Genomic DNA, 18,616 nt, shown 5'->3' with positions numbered 1-18,616 from the left:
CTGCCGGCTGGTGAGCGTCTCCGGCTGCTCAGCTTCACAAAGGGAAGGCGAGCGGGTGACTTGAGCCAGGGCTGTAAGTGCCTACGTGGGGCCCAGCCGTTTCACAAGATTTAGCAGACAAAGGTCCAACAAGGTGGAGGCTGAAGCCAGACCAATCTTCCATGAACGGCTCAAATTCTTTTTCTTGAACCCAGTTATCCTATTGGCTTCACGCCATCCGCTGGCAGTGAGTTCCACAGGTTAATGAGGAGCAAAAGGGGGGGGTGCCGTAAAAGAGGGAGGGGCCTCCGGTGCCAGATCTGTAACCCCACCCCCACACCACCCCTTCTCCCCGAGGCCCTGCCCCTGTGCCACCTCTTCCCCCCAAGACTCCACCCCTCATTTGTTCCTCTCTGCCCCCTCCCCCTGTTGCTCACCCTTAAAAAATGGGAGGCCCGTGGGCCCCTGTTCTGGCACCCTGAGGTTGACTGGGAGGTGGATGAAAAGTCCCTTCCTTAGGTTCCTTGTAAACCTGCTGCCTGTTCATTTCATCGGCTGGCCCCCGGGTGCTGTGCGATGTGAGGGGTAAATACTTCCCTGGTCCCTTTCTCCACCCCCGTCACGATCATTTTTAACAGGGAGGGGCATGAACTGGTGGATCAGTTTAGGGTGGATTCTCTGTGGCCGGCCATTTTCACATCAAGACGGGCTGGGCTGGCGAAAAGATCGGCTCTGCTTCAAGCAGGAATGAATTCGGGGCGGCTGTGAGGCTGGGCAGGGAACCTCGCCGCCACCGCCTGCTGCAAATCTGGGCTGGGTCAGGGGCGGGTCTGGAACTCCCAGAAAGCACAAGGGATTGGCTCTGAGCACCAGCCAATGGCAAGGCCTGCTCCTCAGGTCCCGCCTTCAGTGACCAGAGGGTGTCTCCTGATTGGCTCCCTTGGGTCCCGCCCCATAAGGGATTAAGGTATAAAGGGGACCCCTAGGCCCAGGGCTTCTGGTTTTAGTATCTGTCCTGGTAGCTCATTTGTTTGGGTCTGTCCAAAGGAAGCCAGGACTCCTGGGTTCTTTCCTGGCTCTGGGAGGTGGGGGGGGTCTAGTGGGTTAGAGCAGAGTAGGGGAGGGGCTGGGAGCCAGGACTCCTGGGTTCTGTCTCTGGCTCTGGGAAGGGAGTGGGGTCTAGTCGGTTAGAGCAGGGGAGGGGCTGGGAGCCAGGACTCCTGGGTTCTTTCTTGGCTCTGGGAGGGGAGGGGGGTCTAGTGGGTTAGAGCAAGGGAGGGGCTGGGAGCCAGGACTCCTGGGTTCTGTCTCTGGCTCTGGCTCTGGGATGGGAGGGGGGTCTAGTGGGTTAGAGCAGGGGAGGGGCTGGGAGCCAGGACTCCTGGGTTCTGTCTCTGGCTCACTAGCTCTCCCCTCACAGGTGGGCTGCACCCAGGGCTGCCTGAGGTCCCAGCTGGGCACCATGGAGCCCTGGCTTGAGGTGGTGGTGGTGGCTGCCGGTTCCCCGGGGCTGGGCTCGGACAGGGAGGGGTGCTCCCCGGCTAGGAAGAGACCTCGCCGCTCCCCACCTCAGACAGAGACCCCCATGGAGTGGGAGCCCCCGCAGCCAGCTGGTATGGTGGGCGGGCACCCCTTTGCCCTGGTTGGGGGGGAGGGTGGTGTGGGAGAAGGGTCTGTATGGGAAGGGGGTGATGGGGCAAGGTGGAGTGGGGGAGGGGGTGTGGAGAGTTTAGGGTAGCATTGGGGGGTTGTGATGGAGAGGGTGGGGGCAAAGAGGTGGAGTTGGAGGGTTTTCGTAGGCCTGGGGGAGCATTAAGGGTTGGGGAGCTATGGGGCCTGGTGCGTCTGTGGCTTTGATGTCTGTTTCTGTCCCAGGTGTGACAGACCCTCTGCCCGTCCATCTGTCTGTCCTGGGGGGGCTGTGCTGCCCCCCCCCCCCCCGAGCCTGTACTCTGTCTTCCTCGTGGGGTTGGGGTCCTTGGGGGATGCATGGGCAGGATCCCAGCCCTCTATCCCCTGCCCCTGGGCTCTTATCTCCCCCAATTGGTTTTGTGCCCCAACGGGGGGTTTATTCTCTCCCCACTTCAGGTCGGGATCCCCCCACATGGGGTACCCCCAGCTGGCCATGCTCCGTTTCCCCCGGCCACTGGGCCACCGACCACTGGGACCCAGCTCACGAGTGGCCCAAGGAACCGGCTGGGCCAAGAAGTGAGTAGGTGGAGGGAGGGGCAGGACTCCTGGGTTCTCTCCCCAGCTCTGGGAGGAATGGGGTCTAGTGATGAGAGCGGCGGGGAGGGGGCTGGGAGCCAGGACTCCTGGGTTCTCTCCCAGCTCTGGGAGGAGTGGGGTCTAGTGATGAGAGCAGGGGCTGGGAGCCAGGACTCCTGGGTTCTCTCCCAAGCTCTGGGAGGGGTGGGGTCTAGTGGTGAGAGCGGCGGGGGGGGGGGGGCTGGGGGCCAGGACACCGGGGGTCTATTACTGGTGCTGGGAGGGGGGTGACGTTGGTTTTAGTTGGGAGGAGCGCTGAGATTTGGCAGGCTTGGTGGACCAGCTCAGGTGCTGGGTGGGTTCACACCGGGTATATCTCAGCCTTGATCTCTCCCTGGGGTCAAGTGTCTCTGATCCACTCCATGGCTCTGTTGCTGTTTTATCTCTGCTCCGTGTCAGTGAGTTTTATTTTGCTGTCGATTCTCTTCCCCCGCCCATTGTAGAGTTGGCAGATGAATCCGCACCAGCCTCAGGGGTCCCCCCCAGGCCAGCCCCACACAGCAGCCAGTCACAGCCAACCGCACGCTCGGATCCCGGGTCCTCTGCCCCCTGCCCTGGAACAGGCGACCTGGCCCGCCAGCGGCGGAAGAAGCCTGCTCTGTCGAAGAGCTGGAAATCCATGGGAAACAGAGGTGGTTCAAGCGGAGAGATGGGAGCCAGGACTCCTGGTGCTGGGAGGGAAGAGGGGTCTACTGGTTAGAGCAGGGGGCACTGGGAGCCAGGACTCCTGGGTTCTATCCCCAGCTCTGGGAGGGGAGTGGGGTAGAGTGGGTGGCTGGCGGCCAGGACTCCTGGGTTCTATCCCTGGCTCTGGGAGGGGAGTGATGTCTAGTGGTTAGAGCAGGGGCGGGAGGGTGGGAGCCAGGACTCCTGGGTTCTATCCCTGTCTCTGGGAGGGGAGTGATGTCTAGTGGTTAGAGCAGGACTCTAGGTTCTAGGGTTTGAGCTGGCTGCACTCTCCAGGGGTGACTCCTAACCCCAAGCTCTGTGCTCTCTCTGTCTGTCCATCCCAGGCCTTGCAGCCATCGTCCCCCTGGTGCAGGGCATCCTGTCGGCCTTCGCTTCGGGCCTGAGGCTGGCAAAGCTGCTGGAGCTCATGAGGAACCAGCATGGGGTCGACGTGGAGACGCTGTGCCACGCTGCGAGCGCCGCGGACGTCCTGGGGCTGCTGGCCCAGGTGCCTGGGCTGCGGGTGTGCACCCCTGAGAGAGGCCCCCAGTGCCTTATCCAGCTTGAGAGAGGTAGGTGTGTGAATTTCTCCCTCCGGGCAGATCTGCAGCCCGCCCTGCCTCCCCTAAACATGCCAGAGATCCCCATATTACTGCCCCTCTTGCCGGGACGTGTTCCCCTGGCCAGGAACTGCCTGCCTTGTAGCCGGCGCTGCGTTCTCGTGGCCCAGCAGAGGGAGCTCTGCCTCTGCGCATGGGCAGGTGCGTCTCTTGTACAGCATGCGCAGAGCTGCCTGCCTGAGTCTGCCCACAGCCTGAGCTCGCTGTTGTGTGACGGGGGAGCTGCTCCGAGTTTAACCAATGCTGAGCTGTGTACACTCGGTGGCTCCTCCTCCCTCTTGGAGCGATGGGCTCAGGCTCCCGGCAAACTCAGGCAGGCGTCGGCTGCGCCTGTTTCCTGGTTTTGAGCAGTTCGTCACAGCCCAAACAGTGAGACGTTTCATTTCTCATTTCGAGGAGTCCTGAGATTCTGCACACTGAGGCGGCGTTTGCCAGGCAGGCAGGGGCAGTGGGTGGGTGCACACTGGCTGTATCTCAGCCTTGATCTCCTCCCCCGGGGGTCTCGGACAGACCCACCCTGCGGCCCTATGGCTGCTTTATCTCTGGTCAGTGTCAGGGATATTTTTTTGGCTGTAGGTTGTTACTTTTCTCCCCTTTCTAGCGTCAGCAGATGAATCCGCACCAGCCCCAGGGGGCCCCCTCAGTCCAGCCCCATGCAGCAGCCAGTCACAGCCAGCCCCGCGCTCGGATCTCGGGTCCTCTGCCTCCTTCTGCCCCGAAAGGGGGGACCTGGCGCGCCAGCGGCCGAAGAAGCCCGCTCGGTCGAAGAGACGGAAATCCATGGGAGACAGAGGTGGTTAAAGTGCAGAGTTGGGAGCCAGGACTCCTGGGTACAGTCCCTGGCAACAGGAGGGGAGTGGGGTCCAGTGGTTAGAGCGTGTGGACTGGAAGCCAGGACACCTGGGTTCTATTCTTGGCTCTGGGAGGGGAGTGGGGTCTAGTGGTTAGAACAGGACTCCTAGGTTCTAGGGGTTGAGCTGGCTCTAATCTCCAGGGTCCCATGTGCCTCTCTGCTTCTGATCCCTCATTGTCTCTCCACAGGTGTGGCTGTCACCCTCGCCCCCTTTCTGGGGCATGTCCTGCGCCCCTTCCCCATGGGCCTGGGGCTGCCCAAGCTGCTGGAGGCCGTGCGGCGGGACCACGACCTGGACCTGGTGGCGCTGAGCCGGGAAGCAGGGTACGAAGACGTGCTGCGGCTGCTGGGGCAGGTGCCCGGGATCTGGCTACACAAGTCGTCGAGAGGCAGCACATACACCGTGCGCCTCCACGCAGGTGGGTGGGTGGGGGAGATGTTTGCCCCTCTCCCTTCTACACAGAGTCTGTGGCCCTCTGGATCCACCCACCCACTGTCGCGCCCCCCCCCCCCGGCTCAGGCTCTCAGCAAACTCAGGCAGGCGTCAGCTGCGCCTGTTTCATGTTTTTGAGCAGTTTGTTGCGGCCTGAATGGTGAGACGCTTCATTTTTTTGTTTCGAGGAGTGCTGAGATGCTGCATGCTGAGGACGTCTGGCGGGCCGGTGGGGGCAGTGGGTGGGTGTGTGCTGGCTGTATCTCGCCTTGATCTTTCCTCGGGGTGTCTGACCCACCCCGCGGCCCCGCTGCTGCTTTATCTCTGGTCAGTGTTAGTGATTTCTTTTTTGGCTGTAAATTCTGTTACTTTTCTCCCCTTTCTAGAATTGGCAGACGAATCCGCACTAGCCCCCGGGGGCCCCCCCAGTCCAGCCCCATGCAACAGCCAGTCACAGCCAGCCCCGCACTTGGATCCTGGGTCCTCTGCCTCCTGCCACCCCGGAACGGGGGACCTGGCACGCCAGCGGCCGAAGAAGCCTGCTCGGTCAAAGAGACGGAAATCCATGGGAGACAGAGGTGGTTAAAGCGCAGAGTTGGGAGCCAGGACTCCAGGGTTCTAGCCCTGGCTCTGGGAGGGGAGTGAGGTCGAGTGGTGAGAGCAGAGTGGGCTGGGGGCCAGGACTCCTGGGTTCTAGCCCTGGCACCGGGAGGGGAGTGGGGTCTAGCAGTGAGAGCAGGACTCCTAGGTTTAGGGTTTGAGCTGGCTCCAATCTCCAGGGTCCCATGTGCCCCTCTGCTTCTGATCTCATGGTGTTTGTCCCCAGGTGTGGCTGCCACCCTCGCCCCCTTTCTGTGGAATATCCTGCGCCCCTTCCCCCTGGGCCTGGGGCTCCCCAAGCTGCTGGAGGCCGTGCAGCGGGACCAGGACCTGGACCTGGTGGCGCTGAGCCGGGAAGCAGGGTACGAAGACGTGCTGCGGCTGCTGGGGCAGGTGCCCGGGATCTGGCTACACAAGTCGTCGAGAGGCAGCACGTACACCGTGCGCCTCCACGCAGGTGGGCTGGTGGAGGAGATGTTTGCCCCTCTCCCTTCTACACAGAGTCTGTGACCCTCTGGATCCACCCACCCGCTGTCGGCCCCCCCGGCTCAGGCTCCCAGCAAACTCAGGCAGGCGTCGGCTGCAGCTGTCTTGTGTTTCCCAGGAGTTGGTGGCGGCGTGTGTTACGCAGGAGGTCAGACCGGATGATCCCATCGGCCCTGGGGCCCTCATTCCTCCTTCCCTGGAGGTGGGGTGTGAAGCGGGCTGGGTTTTCATCAAAGGGGATTTTGATCCCCCTGCTCCCCGAAAACAAAAACATTTAGGAAAACGCATGTGTCTGACTCGGCTGAAATTTCATCCAGGAGGAAGGAAAAACTGGGTGCTTTGAGAACAGAATCTTGATTTTTCTTTCCCCCACCGCCCCCATAAAAAAAATTCATTGTTTTCTATCAGCTTTTTCTTACGAGAGGTCAAACAAGGAACTCAGCGGCTGCCGTTTTTGCTCCAAACATTTTTGACCTGAAAGGAAGCTCTCAAAAGACGAGGGGCTGGTCCCTCAAAACACGTGGTTATGATAAAAATCCAGACGCAGGAGCCTCAAGTTTTTACCCCCTCTTTTTTCGGAAAAGAAAAAGAAAAAACCCTTTTGTGTAATTAAAATGTGAAAAATGTTTCAGACCAGGTGCAACTTCAGACTCATTCCATTTCCTGTAATATGGAAAACCCCCTCCTCTGGCTCGAGTTGTGTGTTCAAGGGGGCAGGGGCAGGCGCGGGGGGGGTGTCCAGGGCTTATGAAAGTGGAGACAGTTGTACCAGGGCTTTGGGCTTCCTACAACTTGCCTGTACTTGACATGAAATGGGGGAGGGGGTGCTCAGCAAACATGGCCCCACACTTCTCTCAAGGAGCCCTAAGCCTGCCCCCACCTGCCCTGAAATAGGGGCGCGCATGCTGCCAGCAGCAGCAGTAGTAGGTTGTTACCCTGTGGAAAGTAGACATTAGCGCTGGTGCTTCTAAGGTGGCAAGAGCCCAGAAGCACTTAGTGGGTGGAGGGAGGGGTGGGGAGGCTGTTGGAGGGGCCTGTGGTCCTATTTTTGAGGTCCCCTGAGCCCACCTCCCCATTTTTCTTCTCTGCAGCCCTGTAGACCCTAAGTCCTGCAGACCTTCCTGTGGGGGGGAGTGCTGCCCCCAAGCTGGGAGTTCGGGAGGGAGCTGAGAGGCTGGGCGGAGCGAGTCTGACCCAGAGGTGAGGGTCCCTGAGCTCCCACCCTGTCTCTGTCCTAGGTGGGCCAGAGCCACTTGGTGTGGGGGGAGGGGCCTAGGGGGTACCACTGTAGGGGGGTCTCCTCCCACCTACCACTGGCAGCCCTGCAGTTTGTCTGATGAGGGAATGTGAGGGGCTCTTTCCTTTCTGCCCCACAGGAGGCCCAGAGCAGTGGGGCTGGGAGTGAAGGCCCCACCCTGCCTCAAGCTCCCTCAGACCCCAGCAAGGGCCAGTCACGTTCCTCTTCTCCCCACCCCCCTTTCTCCCAAGACCCAGAGGTGCCTGGTTAATTGATGGTGGAGATGCAACAAGGGTCTCATGACTCCAGGAGCTGGGGCTTTAGCCCCTGATGGGGCCCCTGCTCCAGGGTCCCAAGCCAGCAGGTGGAGGGTAAACGCCGCAAGGAAACAAAACTCCCCCTTTCAACTGGAAAAGACAATTTGTTCTGGTGTTTTGTACATAATTATCATCCCTCATCAGCGTGCAACCTGGCAACAGAACCCGGGTTCCCAGACCCCCCGTTCCCTGAGCAGGGGGATAGAACCCAGGAGTCCTGCCTCCCAGCCCATCCTGCTCTAACCCCTAGACCCCATTAAAACCCCGTTCTCGTCCCAGTTGCTTGGGCTCCGGCTCCTTCAGAGCGCTGCTCCCCAGCCCTCTGGTGTGGCACTGGAATCCCAGTATAGCCACCGGTGCTGCTTGGAAATGTCCCAGGGGCGTCCCCAGCTCCCTCTCCCAAAGCCAGTCCCATTGTCCCACCTCCTCCCAGTAATGCTCCAGCACCCCGCGTAGCTGCCAGGTCCCAGCCCGGTTCACCCCTGAGGCGTGGGAGGAAATCTGCGCTCCCAGGTCATGCCAGTTTAATCTGCCACCCCCCAGCTTCCCCCCCCCCCCAAGCTCCATCAGTGCCGGGGACGGGGGACATGCCTGGTGCCTGCCAGCCCTGTGCCCTGAGCTGCCCAAAATCATCCTCCACCTCCCGGTTTCGTGTCCCAGCGTAAGCCGTACTCGCCCGCCCGCAAAGCACTGAGCCCTGGCCCTCTCTAGGCCCACCAGTTCCTCCCAGTAACACCAGTACCGTGGCTCCCAGGGCCGGGTTAATTCCAGTGACTTCCCAGCCTCAGCTTTTCAACCCCAGTTAAACCCTGGGCCGAAAACATTCCAGTTTAGCCCAGATGCCGGCGCTGGTTCCTCCAGCACCACCAGGATAACTCCCTCCTGCTCGCACGCCGGCTCCGGTTCCTCCAGCACCACCAGGATAACTCCCTCCTGCTCGCACACCGGCTCCGGTGTAACCTACAGGCCTGCCCCAGTTGGGGGCAGCCTGGGGAGATGGGGGGATGTCTGAAACCCCACCCCTCAGCCAGCTGCTACTGGTAGGTGCCCATTCAATAGCGACGGTCCCTGCTGTAGCCATGGGGGGCCCCCCAGACACGGGGCAGGGCCGTGGGCCTGTGGTAGAGCTGCCCCTGCAGCCGGCCCAAGGCCCGGTAGCCCTGCGGCGGGGGCATGTAGGCGGGCGACAGGAAGATGGGGGGCTGGCGGGGCTCCTCGCTGGCCGGGGGCGCGCCCCTCCGTCTCATCAGCGCCCGGGCTGGCGTGTCCTGCAGGCCCCACTTGTGCTTGCCCTTGTGGGGGGAGGATGAGAGTTAGTGCCATCTGGGAGCACCCCTGCCTGTCTCCCCCCCCAGTGCCCTCTGCCCCACAGCCCAGCATCCTCTGCCCCCCATCATCCCACCCCAGAGTCTCTCTCACCCCCACACCTCTTCCCTCAGGGCTCTCCTGCCCGTGTCCCAGAAACTCCACCGCCCCCCCAAGCCCTCCAACCCATCTCCCAGCCCAGCCCCACCCTCTCACCCCATCTTCCCACCCAATGGGTCCCTGCTCCCCTGTATGTCCCCATCCTGAATTCCCCTAGATCTTCCTGGGGTCCCTGCCACAACCCCAACCCGCTCCAGCATTTCTTCACCCCGCCCCAGGGTCCCCCAGCACAGAGGGTTCGGGGGGGGCGGATCCTGCAGTGCCATCCCCCATCTGCCCCCACTCCAGCCCCCATGGCAGCAAAGGAGAAAGGGGGGGATGGCAAAGAGCCAGGGAACGAGGGAGGGAAGGAGGAAAGGAGAGACAGGAGGAGGGGAGGAGACACTGGAGCAGGGGAGATGCAGCTGGGAATTCAGGGGGTGTCAGGGCCTGGGGGAGCGGCGCTGCTCCCTCTCTGCCCCACGGCTGGCCCAAGGAAGGCAAAGGCCCTGTGGGGCAGAGCCGGGAGCAGCGCCTGGGTCAATATTGACCCAGGGTGGAGGAGATGTTGCACTAAGGCAGGGCCCAGGGTGCAGCCGGGAGCGGAGATACGGGGGCGGTGTGGGGGGGACACATCACCCCAACCCCAGCCCTGCCTGGGATGAATGGGGGGGGCAATCTCTGGCTCTGGGCCCCAGGTCTGCCCCCACCCTGGGATACACAGGGGCCCTGATCCCCAGGCCCCACCTTGGGATACACAGGGGCCCCAACCCTGTCCCCACCCTGGGATACACAGTCCCTCCAAATCCCAAACCTGCCCCCTGGGATACACAGGGGCCCCCACATGCTAAGCCCTTCCCCCAGCATGCACAGGAGACTCCCATGTCCTAAAGCCCTGCCTCCCCCAGGATACACAGGGCCCCCTAGTCCCCAGCCCTGTCCCCAAGGATATAGTGAACCCCCCAAATCCCCAGCCCTGTCCCCCAGGGGTATAAAGTGAAACCCCCCCAAATCCCCAGTCCTTTGCCCCAGGATACACAGGGCCCTCTAATCCCCAGCCCTGCCCCAGGATACACAGTGAACCCCCAAATCTCCAGTCCTGCGACCCAGGATACAGAGGCTCCAGTCCCCAGCCCTGCCCCCTTGGATACACAGCGGCCACCACCTGCTAAGCCCTTCCCCCAGGATGCACAGGAGACTCCCATATCCTAAAGCCCCCCCCCAGGATACACAGGGCCCCCTAATCCCCAGTCCTGTCCCCCAAGGATATAGTGAACCCCCCAAATCCCCAGACCTGTCCCCCAGGGATATACAGTGAACCCCCCCCAAATCCCCAGTCCTTTGCCCCAGGATACACAGGGCCCTCTAATCCCCAGCCCTGCTCCCAGGATACACAGTGAACCCCAAATCTCCAGTCCTGCGACCCAGGATACAGAGGCTCTACTCCCCAGCCCTGCCCCCTGGGATCACAGGGGACCCCACATCCTAAGCCTTCCCCCACAGAATACCCAGGAGACTCCCATATCCTAAAGCCCTGCCCCCCCACCCCCGGGATACACAGAGCCCCCTAATCCCCAGCCCTGACCCCCAGAGATATAGAGTGAACCCCAAATCCCCAGCCCTGCCCCAGGACACACAGTGAAGCCCCCAAATCCCCAGCCCTGCCCCAGGACACACAGTGAAGCCCCAAATGCCCCTAGGATTCGCAGCCCCTCCTGGCCCGGCCCCGCCCGCTCACCTTCGCCTCGTCCCCGACTCGGGGCCGTCGCTGGAGCCGAGAGCTGGGAGAGGCGGCTCAGGTCCCACAGGGACTTGCTGGGTCTCTGCCCCGCGGCGCCCGCCAGCCGGCCCGGCCGGCCGCCCGGTCCACGTCGCTCAGGGCGCTATGGCCTCGGGGCCCAGGCGCCGGGCAGGGCGGGCAGCTCGTCGCCCACCGTGGCCCGCACGACCCGCACCAGCTCCCACTCCCGGCCCGGCTCTTGGCCACGGGCTGGGGCCACGAAGCGGCGCTCGGCCACCCGTGGGCGCCCTTGGACAGCTGCAGCCCGGCCAGCTCGCTGCGGTAGGGTGGGCTGGCCGTTGGGGCGGCCGTCGCGGGCCGGGGGCTGGGGGGGGCAGGGGCGCGAGCGCCAGCGGGCGAGGCGGCGTAGAGGTCGGAACTTCGCGGTCGAAGGCCCGGCGATCGCCCGTCAGCAGCGTCACCAGCTGGCGGCTCAGGCGGGCGTCGCTCCACGTGAAGCTGCGGGGGTGTGGGGATAGTGGGTGCAGGAGCGAGGGGAAGGCGAGGGTGTGCCAGGGCAGGGAGGGCGTGGGGTGCAGCAGCGAGGGTGGGGTGGGGTGAATGGGAGATAGCGGAGTGTGGGAGGTGCAAGTGAGGACAGCGGGTGCATGGGGTGGGAGGGGATAGTGGGGTGCAGGGGGGTGGGGAGGGGCCATAGGATAGCGGGGTGGGGCACGGTGAGTGGGGTGCAGGGGTGGGAGAGGGGCCATAGGATAGCGGGGTGGGGCACGGTGAGTGGGGTGCAGGGGTGGGAGAGGGCCATAGGATAGCGGGGTGGGGCGCGGTGAGTGGGGTGCAGGGGTGGGGAGGGGCCATAGGATAGCGGGGTGGGGGGGTGAGTGGGGTGCAGGGGTGGGAGAGGGGCCAGGATAGCGGGGTGGGGCGCGGTGAGTGGGGTGCAGGGGTGGGAGAGGGGCCATAGGATAGCAGGGTGGGGCGCGGTGAGTGGGGTGCAGGGGTGGGAGAGGGGCCATAGGATAGCGGGGTGGGGCGCGGTGAGTGGGGTGCAGGGGTGGGAGAGGGGCCATAGGATAGCGGGGTGGGGCGCGGTGAGTGGGGTGCAGGGGTGGGAGAGGGGCCATAGGATAGCGGGGTGGGGCGCGGTGAGTGGGGTGCAGGGGTGGGAGAGGGGCCATAGGATAGCAGGGTGGGGCGCGGTGAGTGGGGTGCAGGGGTGGGAGAGGGGCCATAGGATAGCGGGGTGGGGCGCGGTGAGTGGGGTGCAGGGGTGGGGAGGGGCCAGAGGATAGCAGGGTGGGGCGCGGTGAGTGGGGTGCAGGGGTGGGGAGGGGCCAGAGGATAGCAGGGTGGGGGCGCGGTGAGTGGGGTGCAGGGGTGGGGAGGGGCAAGTGGGGTGCAGGGAGACAGGGAGAAAACAAGAAAAACTAAACGTTCTGAACCAACAACATTGGAAACGTCCGTAAGGACAATTAAACGCTGGGAAATGGGGGGACCCCCAAACCCCCCACCCTACAGCAAACGGCCCCTTCCCCCCAGGAGAGCATCCGCTCGGGGGTGGGGTGAACAGCAACATCGCACCCGCTGCACCCGCTGCCCGGTGCTCAGGGGCGACCACCTCTGGGACGGGCACGGGGCTGGGTCTCCCGGGACCCCCTGCCCAGCGCTGCCACACAGCCCCTCGGGGGTGGGACGCAGCAACCGCTCACCTCGTCCCCACGCACTGAGGCCGGAGGCAGGGGGCACTTAGGGAAGCAGACGGCCGCAGACCCACCCGGGACTGGGCCCGGATCCCGGGGTTCGTGGGCACCGATCCTGGGGCCGATTCCCGTTGTGCCGATGCAAAGACGGGTCCTGCTCCCAAAGAGCCAACGCGGCATGGATGAGACATGGGGTGGGGGTGGAAGTATCTCCGGACGCCTGGGTTCCCGTCCCAGTTTGCCATCCCCCCACTCCCCTTCCCAGCCCCCATGACTCTGCATGCACCCCCGGACGCCTGGGTCCTATTCCCAGTTTCCAATCCCTCCTGCATGACTCTACATTCACTCCCGGACGCCTGGGTTCCATTCCCAGGTTGTCATCCCCTCCACTCCCATTCCCATCCGCCATGACTCTGTGTGCACCCCCGGACGCCTGGGTCCTATTCCCAGTGTCCAATCCCTCCTGCATGACTCTATATTCATGCCCGGACGCCTGGGTCCTATTCCCAGTGTCTAATCCCTCCTGCATGACTCTATATTCATGCCCGGACGCCTGGGTCCTATTCCCAGTTTTCACTTCCTGCTGTCCTGTCCCCCCCCGCCCCGTTTAATCCACGCCAGCCCTGCTGACTCCTCACCCAGAGCCCCATGGCACCCAGCTCCCCCAAAACCGGCAGGACCAGGGACCCCAGGACCCCCAGCTCGGCGCAGAGACAACCACACCAGCCGTCACCCTGTGCCAGGGCTTTATTCTGCCAACGCCTCTTCGCGCAACCCCCCCAGTCTCTCACAGCGCCCGCAGCAGCACAGCCATGCCCAGCGCCAGCTGCAGACCCAGGCCGGGCCCTCGCGGGCGGGCGCCGGCCCCGTTACACAGGCTGCCCTTGCAGCACACGGTGACCAGGCTGTAGGTCACCCCCATGTGGGTGACGGGGTGCTCCTTGCCGCAGCGGATGGCCCGGGTGCAGCCCTTGGTCTGGATGAGGGAGACGCCCAGGGCGGCCCCGTGCCCCACAAAGCAATCCTCATCCTGGGCGCAGCTCATGCGGGTGCTGGGGCAGTGGCGGGAGGATGTCACCTCGCAGAAGAAGCACTCCTTGGGGCTGGCGCCGGGCAGCACCAGCAGGAGAGAGAGCGCCAGCAGGGGCAGCATGGTGATCGCACAGACGGAGAGGGCAGAACCAGGGTCCGGATCCAAGCCGCTCTGGGGACGTCAGAACCAGGTCTCAGCCCTCCTGACCCAGCGACTTCAGAACCAGGGTCTGGATCCAGGCCGCTCTGGGGACGTCAGAACCAGGTCCCAGCCCTCCTGCTCCAGCGACTTCAGAACCGGAGTCTGGATCCGGGCTGCTCCAGGGATGTTACAACCAGGTCCTGGCCCTCCTGCTCCAGTGACTTCAGAACCGGAATCTGGATCCACCCCGCACGGGGGACATCAGAACCAGGCTCTGGATCTGGATCTCCTGGATCCAGCAACCTCAGAACTAGGGTCTGGATCCGCGCCTCTCCAGTGACTTCAGAATCAGAGTCTGGATCCAGGCTGCTCCAGTGACTTCAGAACCAGGGTCTGGATCCGCGCCGCTCCAGCAACATCAGAACCGGGGTCTGGATCTAGATCTCCTGGATCCAGCAACTTCACAACCAGGGTCTGGATCTGCGCCGCTCCGGGGATGTCAGAACCAAGGTCTGGATCCAGATCTCCTGGCTCCAGCGATGTCAGAACCAGGGAAAGAGCTGGATCCCAATTGCTCGGATCCAGTCACTCCAGAACCAGGTGGGAGCCGCCAGGACTCGAGTTCAGAACCAGGGTCTGGCTGGCGGATCCGGACTCCCAGCCCCTCCGAACGTGTCTGTCGCTAACCAGGTTGCTCTGGGCTACCGGCCGTGGGCGCTGCAGAGAGCTCAGTGCTGCCTCGAGCCCCCTTGCCCAGAATGAGGAGCCCAGCAGCGATGACCTCACAATAAGGCAGCAAGATTCTCATTGGCCCATTCCAGCCAGAGCCTGGTGATCTCACAGTGATGTCATCACCATGCAGTGATGTCACAGTGAGCGATGTCACCATGAGGTCTGGAGCCCAGAGAGAGGAGTGATGGACTCAGCAGCTAGAGAGTCTAGGGGTTAGAGCGGAGGGGGCTGGGAGCCAGGACTCCTGGGTTCTCTCCCCAGCTCTGGAAGGGGAGTGGGGTCTAGTGGTTAGAGCAGAGGGGGCTGGGAGCCAGGACTCCTGGGTTCTCTCCCCATCTCAGCCCCTAACACTGTCACAAACACATTACGGGATCTAGGGGTCTGGTCCCTTCCCCACGCTTTTCTGCAGGATTCCCCTACTGCAGTGTGGGGGTGCTGACCCCTCCCCAGTAGGGGGATCACCAGGGGGCGCTCTCCCTTCTGCAAAGCACAAAGGGGTGGCATATCACCCCCAACACACACACCCGCCAGCACCCACGCTGCCCCGCCTCTTGGCACCCGCCGTATGATCTGCGCATCCCAACGCTGCTTAAACCGAGGGCTTTTCTCGCCACTCGTGAACTGAGTTCAGTACGTTCTCAGCCTCGCTGCCCAACCGGCCGGGTCCGTCCCCATCACACAACTCCCCCACCCAATTGCAGAGACCAAGGCCCGGCGCTGAGATGCGGCCCCTCCGGGTTATACGGGGACCCCTCAGCTGGCGTGGAGAAGGCTCCTCTGGGCTGGGAGAAGATGGGAGATGCTAAAGGAACCCCCACCCCAGTGCTGCAGGGAGCGGGGGGCCCAGCCGGGGGTGCTCTCCCCTCCCATTCATCCCCGATGCCCCCCCTCTCACCTGTAGCTCCCCGTTATCACCGTGTCCCCGTCGATCAGCAGGAATTTCTCCTTCAGGGTCCCAGTGACCTGTTTGCGCTGTCGGCTCCAGAAGGTGCAGCCCGCAATGACCCGGACCCGCAGGTTCTGGTGGGGGCAGGGGAGGAGGCACAAAATCAGGAGGTGGGGGATCCCCACCCCCAGGGCAGATAACCAAAGCCAGAGGGGATTGGGGTCCCTGAGCGTAGCCAGACGCCCCAGATCTCTGTATCCCAGCCACGGAGCACGTCCCGCCCGCGCTTTGCCCCTTTGCAGTCCCTTCCCAGCAGGGGGCGCCCTCCCCTGGCAGTCGGGGCTTCTCCCGTTGCCCCAGGGCAGCACTAGGGGGCGCTGGCTGCAGGGGGCCAGGCCTCACCTCCATGTAGCGCACGTTGAGGCAGGCGCCCTCTGCCATGCTGAGGAAGGCGGCCAGGTGCTGCTCCCCCAGGATCAGGTAGACGGGGACCCCGCGCTGCATGCCGGCCTCGTGCAGGTCCAGCAGGATGTCGGGGTCCGTGAAGACGTCCATCACGATGGCAACCACCTGGGAAACACCCCGCAAAGAGCTGCACACATCCCCTCTAGGGGGCGCCGGCTCCCATCCAGCCCCAGGGCAGAGACCGGCCGGCTTGGGGGGGGCAGAGGGGGAGGCTGAGCAGGGTAGGTTGGGCTCCCAGCACCCGGTATCATTCCTCTGCGACTCCCAACAACAGGCCTAACCCCACTCCCCTCCCAGAGCTGGGGAGAGAACCCAGGAGTCCTGGCTCCCAGCCCCCCCCTCTAACCCACTAGACCCCACTCCCCTCCCAGAGCTGGGGAGAGAACCCAGGAGTCCTGGCTCCCAGCCCCCCCTGCTCTAACCACTAGACCCCACTCCCCTCCCAGAGCTGGGGAGAGAACCCAGGAGTCCTGGCTCCCAGCCCCCCTGCTCTAATCACTAGACCCCACTCCCCTCCCAGAGCTGGGGAGAGAACCCAGGAGTCCTGGCCACCAGCCCCCCGCTGCTCTAACCACTAGACCCCACTCCCCTCCCAGAGCGGAGGATGGAACCCAGGCGTCCTGGCTCCCCGTTACCTTGGCAGCCTCCTGAATTTTCCTGCGCACCAGCTCCTTGACCTTGGGGGCCCCGTCCCCCGGCGGGTGCGTGTAGACCTCCGCCCGGGTGATGCCCTTCCAGTTCCCGTCCAGGGGCCAGCCCAGCTCCAGCTCGGGGATGGGCTCATCCGAGCACCCGGGCCAGTAGCTGAGGCTGAGCTCGTCGGCGTCCCCGTCGCACTCCCCCGCTGGCTCTGGGACGTCCCGGGCTGCCTCGGCCAGGTGCCGGAGCTCGTCGTCGGACAGGAAGGGGCGCAGCCTGTCCTGCGCCAGGCGCTGCACGTAGGCCGACTGCCCTCCGGCCAGCAGCGCCTCCACAGCCAGCCGCTGCCCCTCCGAGTAGAAGAATTCGGGGCTGGATTCAGTCACTGGGGTCCCCGCGGGGGCGTCCTCCAGGCAGTCCAGCTGGGAGGCCGCCATGGGCCCCGTGGCGAGTGGGGATGGGGTTGGGGGCACCCCTCCCCCACACACACACAATCAGAGCTACAGACACAATAGATACACACACAGACACCTCCCCAAAACACCCTGCTCTCTGCCAACCTCCCTGGTCAGATGGTCAGTCCTCTGTCTCTGCGCCAGGCGCTGCCCAGACACAGAATCACTGAGATCAGGGCCCCATCGGGCCGGGCGCTGCCCAGACACAGAGCTCACAGTCGTCAGTCCTTCCCATCCCCTGTCCAAAGCATGGCACCTAGTCCCCGTTCGGTTTGCCGCAAGCCCCCACGCGCAGCACCCTGCACCTCTGACAGTGCGGTCCTAGGAGGTAGCGACATCTGTAGGGAAACACCCCCACACCAGGGGGTGTCGCTGTCCTGGGGCACCTCACAGCTGGACCCTGCCCCCGTCTGGCCTGGGGGGCAGACGTCAGGCTGGGCTAGGAGTCCTGGGTTCAAGGTCCTGCTGCACTGTGGCCCCGGGCTCTGTGCCTCAGTTTCCCCAGATACCACAGTGAGGAGGATCTAAAACAGATGGGTGCCTCTGTCGTGCTGGCAGCTGGCACGGACCTCTCCTGGGCCAACTGGCGCTTGTGAGTGCCCCCGGGACCCAGCCCTCGGCAATCGGGTTCCTGCCCTGGGGGGCTCCGCCGGTCGAAGGCCCTAGAGGGAGGGAGACAAGGCCTCAGGGCAAGATCCCAGCTTTGGGGAAGAGAGACACACCCCACCGCCCTGCTCACGGCCAGGCGCGGCAGCGGAAGGCACGATAAGATTAGGCTCAAGGGGTGTGTTTTGGGTTCCCCACCTCCATTTCTGTGAGTTATGGGGCTCAGGGCTGGACAGGGCATGAGATGCAATGGTTAGAGCTGGGGGCTGGGAGCCAGGACGCCTGGGTTCTATCCCTGGCTCTGGGAGGGCAGTGGGGTCCAGTGGTTCGAGCCGGGGGGCTGGGGTTCTATCATAGACCATAGACTCTCCCCTTCCCGCCCCCCACGCTCCCAACAAGGAACAAGCTAATCGCCAGGGCATCATTTCCTGCAAACAAACAGAACCGGCCCCGCCAGGGTTTAATCTCATAAAATCGAGGAACGGGGAAGAGCAGCAAGAAAGAGCCATAATGGGGCCCATGCCCCCATTCCCTGCCAAGAACCGAGGAGAGAACCCAGGAGTCCTGGCTCCCAGCCCCCCCGCTCTAACCACTAACCCCCAATCCCCTCCTAGCCCCAGAGAGAGAACCCAGGAGTCCTGGCTCCCAGCCCCCCCTGCTCTAACCACTAGCCCCCACTCCTCTCCTAGACTCGGGGAGAGAACCCAGGAGTCCTGGCTCCCAGCCCCCCTGCTCTAACCACTAGCCCCCACTCCCCTCCTAGACCCAGAGAGAGAACCCAGGAGTCCTGGCTCCCAGCCCCCCTGCTCTAACCACTAGCCCCCACTCCCCTCCTAGACTCGGGGAGAGAACCCAGGAGTCCTGATTCCCAGCCCACCCAGCTCTATCCACTGCAGCCCACACCTACCTGCCCCAGGGATCCGGGTTCATATCCTCCCTCCCGCGCTGTCCTGTCCCTGTTAATGATTCCCCAGGCTGCGCTCCTCCCCCTGGGCTCCGCAGGCCCCGCCCCCCGCCCCCCCAGGCGGAGCTTGGAGCTGGGCCCAGGACTTCCTTGGAAGTGGCGGGGGGGGGGGGACAGAGCTGCCAGGTAAAGGGGAAGGCGGCTGGGCCCTCACCCTGCCCGTGGGCAGCCAGGTGACGAATGAGGCCGGGGCCCCTTCACCTTGTGGTGGCACCTGAGTTGGCAGCAGGGGTCCTCCAGGGCTGTGCAAAGGAGGCCAGGAAAAAGTCAGAACCCAGGAGTCCTGGCTCCCAGCCCCCCTGCTCTAACCACTAGCCCCCATTTCCCTCCCAGAGCCAGGAGGAGAACCCAGGAGTCCTGGCTCCCAGCCCCCTGCTCTAACCACTAGCCC

The 18,616-nt window shown here is 63.7% G+C and overlaps 3 protein-coding genes across 4 annotated transcripts; 1 reads left to right on the top strand and 2 right to left on the bottom strand.

The window, feature by feature from the left end:
• Positions 1-981: 981 nt before the first annotated feature.
• Positions 982-6,281, top strand: LOC120388693. Of its 2 annotated transcripts, none has more exons than XM_039510700.1 (9): positions 982-1,014; positions 1,400-1,592; positions 2,068-2,187; positions 2,691-2,879; positions 3,261-3,488; positions 4,138-4,329; positions 4,578-4,713; positions 5,209-5,400; positions 5,649-6,281. In XM_039510700.1, the coding sequence occupies exons 2-9, from the start codon at positions 1,442-1,444 to the stop codon at positions 6,184-6,186; spliced, it is 1,746 nt and encodes a 581-aa protein (XP_039366634.1). In that variant the 5' UTR covers positions 982-1,014; positions 1,400-1,441; the 3' UTR covers positions 6,187-6,281. The 2 variants fall into 2 exon arrangements, with proteins under 2 accessions (XP_039366634.1, XP_039366635.1); XM_039510701.1 differs by having other exon boundaries at positions 4,578-4,808; positions 5,649-6,075.
• A 2,233-nt stretch (positions 6,282-8,514) lies between these two features.
• On the bottom strand, positions 8,515-16,745 carry LOC120388447 (protein FAM83E-like). Its single transcript, XM_039510267.1, has 6 exons — positions 16,197-16,745; positions 15,499-15,666; positions 15,106-15,230; positions 11,027-11,105; positions 10,801-10,971; positions 8,515-8,754 (listed from the first exon to the last, which is right to left on the bottom strand). Exons 1-6 carry the CDS (start codon positions 16,635-16,637, stop codon positions 8,515-8,517), a joined length of 1,224 nt encoding a protein of 407 aa, XP_039366201.1. The 5' UTR covers positions 16,638-16,745.
• LOC120388732 (sperm acrosome membrane-associated protein 4-like) lies at positions 13,037-14,248 on the bottom strand. Its single transcript, XM_039510765.1, has one exon. It carries the CDS (start codon positions 13,455-13,457, stop codon positions 13,092-13,094), a length of 366 nt encoding a protein of 121 aa, XP_039366699.1. The 5' UTR covers positions 13,458-14,248; the 3' UTR covers positions 13,037-13,091.
• Positions 16,746-18,616: the final 1,871 nt, after the last annotated feature.

Source organism: Mauremys reevesii, linkage group 22 (assembly GCF_016161935.1).
Source record: "Mauremys reevesii isolate NIE-2019 linkage group 22, ASM1616193v1, whole genome shotgun sequence".
NCBI lineage: Eukaryota > Metazoa > Chordata > Testudines > Geoemydidae > Mauremys > Mauremys reevesii.
This window is presented reverse-complemented; position numbering and strand designations above follow the sequence as displayed.